This window comes from Coregonus clupeaformis, unplaced genomic scaffold, assembly GCF_020615455.1.
Source record: "Coregonus clupeaformis isolate EN_2021a unplaced genomic scaffold, ASM2061545v1 scaf0016, whole genome shotgun sequence".
Taxonomy (NCBI): Eukaryota; Metazoa; Chordata; class Actinopteri; order Salmoniformes; family Salmonidae; genus Coregonus; species Coregonus clupeaformis.
This window is the reverse complement of record NW_025533471.1, coordinates 453687-466806: the sequence shown is the minus strand read 5'-3', so window position 1 is coordinate 466806 and position 13120 is coordinate 453687. Positions and strand designations below refer to the sequence as shown.

The 13120-nt window shown below is 42.3% G+C and overlaps 1 protein-coding gene across 2 annotated transcripts in view; it reads left to right on the top strand.

Moving 5' to 3' along the window:
- The window catches only part of opcml (opioid binding protein/cell adhesion molecule-like), a 479068-nt gene extending 466350 nt beyond the window's left edge, over positions 1-12718 (top strand). For both annotated transcript variants that reach the window (XM_041886366.2, XM_041886365.2), the window contains one exon: positions 11118-12718. In XM_041886366.2, coding sequence (XP_041742300.2) covers positions 11118-11221 — 104 coding nt within the window. In that variant the 3' untranslated portion in view covers positions 11222-12718. The remainder of the gene's footprint in view (positions 1-11117) is intronic.
- Positions 12719-13120: the final 402 nt, after the last annotated feature.

Below are 13120 nucleotides of genomic sequence, written 5' to 3'. Positions count from 1 at the left end.
GGATGCAACTCAGCATTCTTTGTCCTCCAAACACGACGAGTTGAGTTTTTACCAAAAAGTTCTATTTTGGTTTCATCTGACCATATGACATTCTCCCAATCCTGTTCTGGATCATCCAAATGCACTCTAGCAAACTTCAGACAGGCCTGGACATGTACTGGCTTAAGCAGGGGGACACGTCTGGTACTGCAGGATTTGAGTCCCTGGCGGCGTAGTGTGTTACTGATGATAGGCTTTGTTACTTTGGTCCCAGCTCTCTGCAGGTCATTCACTAGGTCCCCCCGTGTGGTTCTGGGATTTTTGCTCACCGTTCTTGTGATCATTTTGACCCCACGGGGTGAGATCTTGCGTGGAGCCCCAGATCGAGGGAGATTATCAGTGGTCTTGTATGTCTTCCATTTCCTAATAATTGCTCCCACTGTTGATTTCTTCAAACCAAGCTGCTTACCTATTGCAGATTCAGTCTTCCCAGCCTGGTGCAGTTCTACAATTTTGTTTCTGGTGTCCTTTGACAGCTCTTTGGTCTTGGCCATAGTGGAGTTTGGAGTGTGACTGTTTGAGGTTGTGGACTGGTGTCTTTTATACTGATAACAAGTTCAAACAGGTGCCATTAATACAGGTAACGAGTGGAGGACAGAGGAGCCTCTTAAAGAAGAAGTTACAGGTCTGTGAGAGCCAGAAGTCTTGCTTGTTTGTAGGTGACCAAATACTTATTTTCCACCATCATTTGCAAATAAATTCATAAAAAATCCTACAATGTGATTTTCTGGACAAAATATTCTCAATTTGTCTGTCATAGTTGACGTGTACCTATGATGAAAATTACAGGCCTCTCTCATCTTTTTAAGTGGGAGAACTTGCACAATTGGTGGCTGACTAAATACTTTTTTTCCCCCACTGTACATGGTCTGCAGTTGTGAGGCCGGTTAAAAGGGATGTAAACAAATTTGTGCACAAAATTTGAGAGAAATAAGGTTTTTGTGTATATGAAACATTTCTGGGATCTTTTATTTCAGCTCATGAAACATGTGACTAACATTTTACGTCTTGCGTTTCTATTTTTGTTCAGTGTAGATAATGAGAAATCATACCTGTTTAGTATATGGATTAAATCAGATCAGCTTTAACCCACGGTAACCGACAACTGCATAGCATGTCATTGCTTTTGTTTAGGCGATGTTGGAGGTGTAACTGCAGCCGCGGCTGCTCTTGTGATCTGTTGCAAAGATGCACCATAGGTCTCTCCCCTTGTGCTCTCCAAACTCCCGCCAGTGGAGAGCACTTTGTTCCCTTGTTGAAATGTTTGTTGTTGCTTTCACAAGTTAAAAAGGATATTAGTTAAATCCATATTCCATATTATACTACAATAGTTGCTAGCGTTTCACCATTCCATTCCTTTACTGTTTATTACCACATTTAAGATATTTCTGATTCATGTGTGATACAGCTACAGTTGAAGTCGGAAGATTACATACACCTTAGCCAAATACATTTAAACTCAATTTTTTACGATTCCTGACATTTAATCCTAGTAAAAATCCCCTGTTTTAGGTCAGTTAAATCAAATCAAATTTTATTGGTCACATGCGCCGAATACAACAGGTGCAGACATGACAGTGAAATGCTTACTTACAGCCCTTAACCAACAGTGCATTTATTTTAAACAAAAAAAAGTAAAAATAAAACAACAACAAAAAAAAGTGTTGAGAAAAAAAGAGCAGAAGTAAAATAAAGTGACAGTAGGGAGGCTATATATACAGGGGGTACCGTTGCAGAGTCAATGTGCGGGGGCACCGGCTAGTTGAGGTAGTTGAGGTAATATGTACATGTGGGTAGAGTTAAAGTGACTATGCATAAATAATTAACAGAGTAGCAGCAGCGTAAAAAGGATGGGGTGGTGGGGCAGTGCAAATAGTCCGGGTAGCCACATTTTAAGAATGTGAAATGTCAGAATAATAGTAGAGAGAATTATTTATTTCAGCTTTTATTTATTTCATCACATTCCCAGTGGGTCAGAAGTTTACATACACTCAATTAGTATTTGTTTAACTTGGGTCAAACGTTTCGGGTAGCCTTCTACAAGCTTCCCACAATAAGTTGGGTGAATTTTGGCCCATTCCTCCTGACAGAGCTGGTGTAACTGAGTCAGGTTTGTAGGCCTCCTTGCTCGCACACACTTTTTCAGTTCTGCCCACAAATGTTCTATAGGATTGAGGTCAGGGCTTTGTGATGGCCACTCCAATACCTTGACTTTGTTGTCCTTAAACCATTTTGCCACAACTTTTTTTATTAATATTTTTTATTTCACCTTTATTTAACCAGGTAAGCCAGTTGAGAACAAGTTCTCATTTACAACTGCGACCTGGCCAAGATAAAGCAAAGCAGTGCGATTAAAAACAACAACACAGAGTTACATATGGAATAAAGAAAAACAAAACGTACAGTCAATAACACAATAGAAAATCTATATACAGTGTGTGCAAATGTAGTAAGTTATAGAGGTAAGGCAATAAATAGGCCATTGTGCAAAATAATTACAATTTAGTATTAACACTGGAGTGATAGATGTGCAGATGATGTGCAAATAGAGATACTGGGGTGCAAATGAGCAAAATAAATAACAATGTAAATAACAATATGGGGATGAGGTAGTTGGGTGGGCTAATTACAGATGGGCTGTGTACAGGTGCAGTGATCGGTAAGCTGATCTGACAACTGATGCTTAAAGTTAGTGAGGGAGATAAGTGTCTCCAGCTTCAGAGATTTTTGCAGTTCGTTCCAGTCATTTGCAGCAGAGAACTGGAAGGAATGGGGGCCCAAGGAGGTGTTGGCTTTGGGGATGACCAGTGAGATATACCTGCTGGAACGCATACTACGGGTGGGTGTTGCTATGGTGACCAATGATCTAAGATAAGGCGGGGATTTGCCTAGAAGTGATTTATAGATGACCTGGAGCCAGTGGTTTGGCGACGAATATGTAGTGAGGGCCAGCCAACGAGAGCGTACAGGTCACAATGGTGGGTAGTATATGGGGCTTTGGTGACAAAACGGATGGCACTGTGATAGACTACATCCAATTTGCTGAGTAGAGTGTTGGAAGCTATTTTGTAAATGACATCGCCGAAGTCAAGGATCAGTAGGATAGTCAGTTTTACGAGGGCATGTTTAGCAGCATGAGTGAAGGAGGCTTTGTTGCGAAATAGGAAGCCGATTCTAGATTTAACTTTGGATTGGAGATGCTTAATGTGAGTCTGGAAGGAGAGTTTACGGTCTAACCAGACACCTAGGTATTTGTAGTTATCCACATATTCTAAGTCAGACCCGTCGAGAGTAGTGATTCTAGTCAGTCGGGCAGGTGCAAGCAGCGTTCGATTGAAGAGCATGCATTTAGTTTTACTAGCGTTTAAGAGCAGTTGTAGGCCACGGAAGGAGTGTTGTATGGCATTGAAGCTCGTTTCGAGGTTTGTTAACACCGTGTCCAATGAAGGGCCAGATGTATACAAAATGGTGTCGTCTGCATAGAGGTGGATCTGAGAGTCACCAGCAGCAAGAGCGACATCATTGATATACACAGAGAATAGAGTCGGCCCGAGAATTGAACCCTCTGGCACCCCCATAGAGACTGCCAGAGGTCCAGACAACAGGCCCTCCGATTTGACACATTGAACTCTATATGAGACGTAGTTGGTGAACCAGGCGAGGCAGTCATTTGAGAAACCAAGGCTATTTAGTCTGCCAATAAGAATGCAGTGATTGACAATCAAAGCCTTGGCCAAGTCGATGAAGAAGGCTGCACAGTACTGTTATTATATCGTTTAGGACCTTGAGCGTGGCTGAGGTGCACCCATGACCAGCTCGGAAACCAGATTGCATAGTGGAGCAGGAACAGTGGGATTCGAAATGGTCAGTGATCTGTTTGTTAACTAGGCTTTCAAATACTTTTGAAAGGCAGGTTAGGATGGATATAGGTCTGTAACAATTTGGATCTAGAGTGTCACCCCCTTTGAAGAGGGGGATGACCGCGGCAGCTTTCCAATCTCTGGGGATCTCAGACGATACGAAAGAGAGGTTGAACAGGCTAGTATCAGGGGTTGCGACAATTTCGGCGGCTAATTTGAGAAAGAAAGGGTCCAGATTGTCTAGCCCAGCTGATTTGTAGGGGTCCAGATTTAGCAGCTCTTTCAGGACATCAGCTATTTGAATATGGCCAGCCGTAGCAAAATGCTTATTGAAATTCTCGATTTGACAGTGATGAGGGGTGGACATTTGACCGCGGACCCATTACGGATGCAGGCAATGAGGCAGTGATCACTGAGATCCTGGTTGAAGACAGCGGAGGTGTATTTAAAGGGTAAATTAGTCAGTATGATATCTTTGAGGGTGACCATGTTTACGGATTTAGGGTTGTACCTGGTAGGTTCCTTGATAATTTGTGTGAGATTGAGGGCATCTAGTTTAGATTGTAGGACGGCCGGGGTTTTAAGCATATCCCAGTTTAGGTCACCAAGCAGTACGAACTCTGAGGATAGATGGGGGGCAAGCAATTCACATATGGTGTCCAGGGCACAACTGGGGGCTGAGGGGGGTCTGTAGCAAGCGGCAACAGTGAGAGACTTATTTCTGGAAAGGTGGATTTTTAGAAGTAGAAGCGCAAACTGTTTGGGCACAGACCTGGATAGTATGATAGAGCTCTGCAGGCTATTTCTACAGTAGATTGCAACTCCGCCCCCTTTGGCAGTTCTATCTAGATGGAAAATATTGTAGTTCGGAATGGACATTTCTGAATTTTTGGTGGCCTTCCTAAGCCAAGATTCAGACACTGCTAGAACATCAGGGTTGGCAGAGTGTGCTAACGCAGTGAATAACTCAAACTTGGGGAGGAGACTTCTGATGTTAATATGCAAGAAACCAAGGCTTTTACGGTTACAGAAGTCAACAAATGATAGTGCCTGGGGAGTAGGAGTGATACTAGGGGCTACAGGGCATGGGTTAACCTCTACATCACCAGAGGAACAGAGGAGGAATAGAATGAGGATACAGCTAAAGGCTTTAAGAACTGGTCTTCTAGTGCGTTGGGTACAGAGAAAGGGGGCAGATTTCCGGGCGTTGTAGAATAGATTCAGGGCATTATGTACAGACAAGGATATGGAAGGAAATGAGTACAGTGGAGGTACACCTAAGCATTGGGTAACTATGAAAGAGATAGCATCACTGGAGGTACCGATTGAGTCGGTCTTCGCGTGTATGGGGGGTGGGACAAAGGAGCTCTCTGAGGCTGGTTGAGCTGAACTTGGTGAAATTGTATACTAAGAACTAACCCAAACAGCAATAGGCTAGGCATATTGACATGTGAGAGAGGCATAACGCAATCACAGGTGTTATTCAACGTAAGTTTGGTCTGAGGCTAAACAGATAACAGGATGGGGTACCGTGTAAAGGAACAGTGCAGCAGGCATTAGCTGTGTAGCTGAGTGATCATAAGGTCTAGTGAACAGCACTAAGTATGTCCGGGAGCAGCTCGTAGGCTGCTAAAGCACAGGCGAGCAGGAGGCACAGCTGTTGATTGCGCGTGCTAGCGGGCCGGGGCTAGCAGATGGATCTTCATGGTCGTCGCAACGGGAAGCCTGTTGAAACCACATCAGATGATTTCGTCGGCAGACCAGACGTGATGGATCGGCGGGGCTCCATGTCGACACTAGGAGGTCCCGTCCGGTTGACAGAGAGGTAGATAGCCGGGAGATGGGCCTGGCTCGAGGCTAGCTCAAGGCTAACTGGTACGTCGGAAAGTGGATATTAGCCAACAACAGCCATTTGGTTGCAGCTAGCTAGTTGCGATGGTCCGATGTTAAGGTCCAGTGATTCCGGCAGAAAATCTGATATGCTCTGGGCGATAGCACGCTGTGCAGACTGGCCGATAATTGTCCAGGCTAGAGCTGGCTGGTAGGTAGTGCAGGCCATGGACAGTGGTGAAGACCGCTAACGGTGGCTAATAGTAAGTAGCTAGTTAGCTGTAGGTTCTTGATAAAAATAAAGAAATAACAGAATCTGTTCCACATTGGGTGAGGTGGGTTAGAGGAAAGTATATTTAGTTAGAGGATGGAAAGTGAGATAGAGAAATATATATGAATAAAAGACCCAAAAAAAAACAGGCTATTTACACGAGGACACAACACAATACATGACCGCACTACTACGCCATCTTGGATTACTTTGGAAGTATGCTTGGGGTCCTTGTCCATTTGGAAGACCCATTTGCGACCAAGATTTAACTTCCGGACTGATAACTTGAGATGTTGCTTCAATATATCCACATAATTTTCCTTCCTCATGATGCCATCTATTTTGTGAAGTGCACCAGTCCCTCCTGCAGCAAAGCACCCCCACAGCATGATGCTGCCACCCACGTGCTTCACGGTTGGGATGGTGTTCTTCGGCTTGCAAGCTTTCACATTTTTCCTCCAAACATAACGATGGTCATTATGGCCAAACAGTTCTCTTTTTGATGGGGGGGGACATTTCTCCAAAAAGTACAATCTTTGTCCCCATGTGCAGTTGCAAACCGTAGTCTGGCTTTTTTATGGCGGTTTTGGAGCAGTGGCTTCTTCCTTGCTGAGCGGCCTTTCAGGTTATGTCAATATAGGACTTGTTTTACTGTGGATATAGATACTTTTGTACCTGTTTCCTCCAGCATCTTCACAAGGTCCTTTGCTGTTGTTCTGGGATTGATTTACACTTTTCGCATCAAAGTACATTCATCTCTAGGAGACAGAACGCGTCTCCTTCCTGAGCAGTATGACGGCTGCGTGGTCCCATGGTGTTTATACTTGCGTACTATTGTTTGTACAGATGAACGTGGTACCTTCAGGCATTTGGAAATTGCTCCCAAGGATGAACCAGACTTGTGGAGGTCTACAATTGTTTTTCTGAGGTCTTGGCTGATTTCTTTTGATTTTTCCATGATGTCAAGCAAAGAGGCACTGAGTTTGAAGGTAGGCCTTGAAATACATCCACAGGTACACCTCCAATTGACTCAAATGATGTCAATTAGCCTATCAGAAGCTTCTAAAGCCATGACATCATTTTCTGGAATTTTCCAAGCTGTTTAAAGGCACAGTCAACTTAGTGTATGTAAACTTCTGACCCACTGGAATCGTGATACAGTGAATTATAAGTGAAATAATCTGTCTGTAAACAATTGTTGGAAAAATTACTTGTGTCATGCACAAAGTAGACTTGCCAAAACTATAGTTTGTTAACAAGAAATGTGTGGAGTGGTTGAAAAACAAGTTTTAATGACTCCAACCTAAGTGTATGTAAACTTCCGACTTCAACTGTACATAGTTACATTTTCCTTCACCATTTCTTACCCTCTGAGTGGCAGCGATGTTTATAGTGCACATAGACATTCAGAAAAATTCTCAAGGTTGATATTATAATTTTATTTCCAGCAAATGTATTTGTATGTTAGTCTTTGGAGCTCTTCCATCTGTTAAATGTCCAGTACTTGTCAAAGTTGGGTATGTGCACAAGCCTTCCTGCGGAGTATACGGCCTTCCTGCGAGGAAGCCAATATTGTGAATGAGGTTACTATGAACTGTGAACAATTATTTTTTTCTTTATGAATAGGTTCTGTTTGGTTCTGATAATATGTACAGTGGGGAGAACAAGTATTTGATACACTGCCGATATTGCAGGTTTTCCTATTTACAAAGCATGTAGAGGTCTGTAAATTTTTATTATAGGTACACTTCAACTGTTAGAGACGGAATCTAAAACAAAAATCCAGAAAATCACATTGTATGATTTTTAAGTAATTAATTTGCATTATATATTTTATTTGTAAGTATTTGATCACCTACCAACCACTAAAAATTCCGGCTCTCACAGACCTGTTAGTTTTTCTTTAAGAAGCCCTCCTGTTCTCCACTCATTACCTGTATTAACGGCACCTGTTTGAACTCGTTACCTGTATAAAAGACACCTGTCCACACACTCAATCAAACAGACTCCAACCTCTCCACAATGGCCAAGACCTGAGAGCTGTGTAAGGACATCAGGGATAAAATTGTAGACCTGCACAAGGCTGGGATGGGCTACAGGACAATAGGCAAGCAGCTTGGTGAGAAGGCAACAACTGTTGGCGCAATTATTAGAAAATGGAAGAAGTTCAAGATGACGGTCAATCACCCTCAGTCTGGGGCTCCATGCAAGATCTCACCTCGTGGGGCATCAATGATCATGAGGAAGGTGAGGGATCAGGCCAGAACTACACGGCAGGACCTGGTCAATGACCTGAAGAGAGCTGGGACCACAGTCTCAAAGAAAACCATTAGTAACACACTACGCCGTCATGGATTAAAATCCTGCAGCGCACGCAAGGTCCCCCTGCTCAAGCCAGCACATGTCCAGGCCCGTCTGAAGTTTGCCAATGACCATCTGGATGATCCAGAGGAGGAATGGGAGAAGGTCATGTGGTCTGATGAGACAAAAATAGAGCTTTTTGGTCTAAACTCCACTCGCCGTGTTTGGAGGAAGAAGAAGGATGAGTACAACCCCAAGAACACCATCCCAACCGTGAAGCATGGAGGTGGAAACATCATTCTTTGGGGATTTTTTTCTGCAAAGGGGACAGGACGACTGCACCGTATTGAGGGGAGAATGGATGGGGCCATGTATTGCGAGATCTTGGCCAACAACCTCCTTCCCTCAGTAAGAGCATTGAAGATGGGTCGTGGCTGGGTCTTCCAGCATGACAACGACCCGAAACACACAGCCAGGGCAACTAAGGAGTGGCTCCGTAAGAAGCATCTCAAGGTCCTGGAGTGGCCTAGCCAGTCTCCAGACCTGAACCCAATAGAAAATCTTTGGAGGGAGCTGAAAGTCCGTATTTCCCAGCAACAGCCCTGAAACCTGAAGGATCTGGAGAAGGTCTGTATGGAGGAGTGGGCCAAAATCCCTGCTGCAGTGTGTGCAAACCTGGTCAAGACCTACAGGAAACTTATGATCTCTGTAATTGCAAACAAAGTTTTCTGTACCAAATATTAAAGTTCTGCTTTTCTGATGTATCAAATACTTATGTCATGCAATAAAATGCAAATTAATTACTTAAAAATCATACAATGTGATTTTCTGGATTTTTGTTTTAGATTCCGTCGCTAACAGTTGAAGTGTACCTATGATAAAAATTACAGACCTCTACAAGCTTTGTAAGTAGGAAAACCTGCAAAATCGTCAGTGTATCAAATACTTGTTCTCCCCACTGTATGTCTGCTTTAGAGTAATGTTTACAGTGTAATGAAGGATTTTGGAATATGCCTTTTACATTTGTATTGTCATTGGACATGGTTATGTCCCAGGCTTAGAGAATATATGCGCCTGTTTTTGGGCTTCTGGGTAGAATCAGTCTGTTGAGAGCCTGCTACACCCTAACATGGTCTTTTTGAAAGCAGGTTTTGCCTGCTTATATGCTTTTCCTTTTGAAGACTAAATACTGACAGTTTGAAGTCAGAAGTTTGTATATATATATTTGTAAATGTATTAACTTCATCTTGAACATCAGCGCTGTGTAAATAAATTCAACCACCTATTGCACCTATACCTGCCTGCCACCTGCTGAATCTTTGTCCCTACGACTGCTAAAAGTCCCTATTTTACATGGTCATTGTCACGAAACCACTCCCGTCCTTAAATCCCACCCGTGTTAGAAGTTCAGAATGAGAATGTGTAGGCTATATAGAAATAATGACACTGAAATGTAAAATCATTAAACAAAAATAATAAGGATTTATATCAGCCTAGGTTTAGATTACATCACATATTCCAGTGTTTGATCTTCCAAGACAGCTGCATGGGATTTCTACTAATGCATCCAATGGCAATGTCTGCGATAGGTATAACGGCGGGAGCCACAATTACAACGCAGTTTCACCTCCGACATCGCCTAAACAAAAGCAATGATATACTATGCAGTTGTTGGTAACCGTGGGTTAAAGCTGATCTGATTGAATCCTGGCCTAAATGTAGATGTGTCTGTATGCTGGGATATAAAGCAGACACATACATTCTGGTCTTATTCATAGTTGTGGGGGAATAATCCACAGTGAACCAAACTTGCCGTTATGTAATGTAGAATAAAGCCATTAATCAATTAATTGCAACATTGTTGCTATAAATAGGACAGAAAGCACCAACTTCTTGATTATCTCTAGAGGCATATCATGCGAAACAGCTGAGCCTCTTTGGATACAATAGCTATTGAGCGAGTACAATAGCTCAGTATACACATTTGTTGAGTCATAGAAAACTCTTAGGATAGCATTACAGTTAATCCACAATGCATTGTCAACTTTTCCTTTGACTGCAGTTCCAGCAGTTTATAGAGACTAACAAACTGCAACAAAAAGCTCAGTTGGTAGAGCAGGGTTGTGGGTTCGATTCCCACAGGGGGCCAGTATGAAAATGTATGCACTCACTAACTGTAAGTCGCTCTGGATAAGAGCGTCTGCTAAAATGACTAAAATGTAAAAATGTATAAACACATATTAAGAAGCCATTTTAGCCATCCTACACTATTCTGTTCTCAACGTTATAATCATGAATATTTTCTCTAGCCTCAGTTGTGCTCCTCACTTCACATGCCAAGGTATTTGGGGAATGTTGTTTGTTTTGTACTGCATGTTTCTTTTTGATCATCAAAGGGGATAGAATACCATGTCATCTCTGATATGAATGATGGATTTGTGTTTAAAAAGCTATTTGAGATCATGGCTATGTTTTGTTAAGATGGTCAGTGTCTGATGGAGCATATGCTCAGTTTTCAAAGCAACCTGTCCTATTCAATGTGCAGGAGGAATCCATCTTGTTGGTTCTTTGCCTAACGGAACTGCTGATGATGACCTCTTTGCAGTCCTCCTTCCCCTAGATTACTTTCCAGGAAAAGGCCCTAATGCCAACATCCAGTTTTGTTTTGCACCAAAGTTGTCAGTTAAAGCCAATAGAACCCACACTTTTTTAGCTGTGGAGGGGGAGATAGGCGCAGCAAGAGAGCTAAGTGGGGGAAGCACTGCCTCTTTAGATGCCTTACTGTGAAGTTAATATCAAAATCTTTTCCCCAACAGGCCCCGGGACCATGATGCACGATGTGAACAGGGCAGCCCTGTCGCCCCACTGCTCCTTCTGCCTACTGCTGACTGTTTTCTTTTTGTTCCTACTCAAGTTTTGATGCAACACAGGCCATCCTCAGCTTCTCTCAGCACTGAAAAACAACAAGACTCTTGGTCCCAGAAGAAGAAATTGAACAAAAGGAACCACCAATAACATCGTTGGTTCGCTCTTCTTTTTTTTTGGTTTGCATTGGCGGTATGTCTTCTTTTGGACAAAAACCAGAAGACGGGACATGTCTAGGAAGGTGGGGAGGGAGAGGGTCGACCTGGAAGCTGATCTGAGGTGATGGTAGTACTACCAAGTTTGTGTCACTCAAAAAGTTAATGTAAGTGTTGATAGTTGACTGGTTTTGCCCAAATATTGAGGTGTACATTCAGATTACTGGTGTGTCCTGTCCTGTTTGATCTCTGTACAATAACATTAGCTTTTTTAAAGTAAATGACAAAAAAAATGAAAACATGCAATGTGATTGTTGAATTTACTGTATTTTTACAGTTGTATGCAACAGAATAATAACAAAAACAGACCATTCAATATAAACAATGTCAACTTCAGTGGCAGAACAACACAATATCAAATATTTAAGGATTATTTGTTACAAATGAAGTCCATACACAGCAAAAAAAGCACTGTTAAAGCATAAATAGACCTGACCAGTTTTTTGGGTTGTCACTGAGAAGAACTGCATAGTCAAAGACAAATGACGACAGTGCTTTTTAAGTTGTCTGAAATTGGCTAACGCCTTTTTGAAATGAAGTTTTGAGGCAGACATGGCTGATATACACAGGCAGAAATGTCCAATGAAAACAGTTTATTCACTGCACAAGTGATTTGTTCTCTCACTGACTATAGTGATATCCCACAATCCCATTTAGCTAATGTGGGTGTTTATGAACAAACCGCAAGTGTTAAAGTAAAAACAACATGATTCCAACCGGATACATGTAGAAATGCATACTGCGCTCCCCACTACAAGAAGTGAAGAGAAATGAGTCATTGAGAGTCATTGATCAAATGTTCTGATCTATCTCTTTAAATGGTAAAACCTTTGCGGAAAACCAGAGAGTATAAACCCAGAAGTTATTCCAGCCCTCTGCATTGACCAGAGATTGAAACGCTGTGAATGTCAGTCGGTTTGTGTCCTTCCACTGTTTCAGGCCCTATTCAAATAAACAATGAAACTGGTGTGTATATTGGATGTGTATATCTGCATATCTATTGAACAGACACAAAGGTTTCTGATTTAGGAACAGTTTCCTAATTACGTTGCCCGATTACCTAAATTACTGTCACAATTATTATTATAAAAATTCTGCAAAGAGCCTAGCAGAAATTCACTGAACCACGTTATTTATTTCCTCTAGTTTAGAATGTATTTCTCATGTACTTTACCTGCATGGTTAACTGTTTGATATAGCCATGGCCAGCTCCAGGCATAAGCGGTCGCTTAGGACCCCAGGCTGCTAGGGGCCCCCAGAACAGCAACAACAAAACACATTTTATTTAAGGACCTCGGGGGTCTCAACTTACTGTTGAGAGTTAGAATAGTAGAATACACAAGGTGCAAGTTCGAAATTTGGTTGTGCATCAGCAATTTCTCTCAATTAGCCATGTCAGCTAACAATTTTTAAGTTAGTCTAGCCAGCTATCTAAGCTTGTAGTAATCATGGCCGAACACCGACCAGGCATTCAGGGCACATGCCCAGGGGCCCTGACCTCAAGGGAGCCCCCATTGATTTTATTAGTCACTCTCACTCAGATATCATTAACATGGCATAAGTTATGGCAAATTGTGTAGACCTGCAGGAAATTCGCTGTAAAACTGAGAAAAAAAATTCTCTCTGCCCCATGGCAAAATGTGTAGAATTGCAGGAAATGCATACATACAAGTGAGTCCATGAATCGCAATGATGTAACCATTATGGTGAGTAATCAACATGTCAGCTGAAGATAAGGT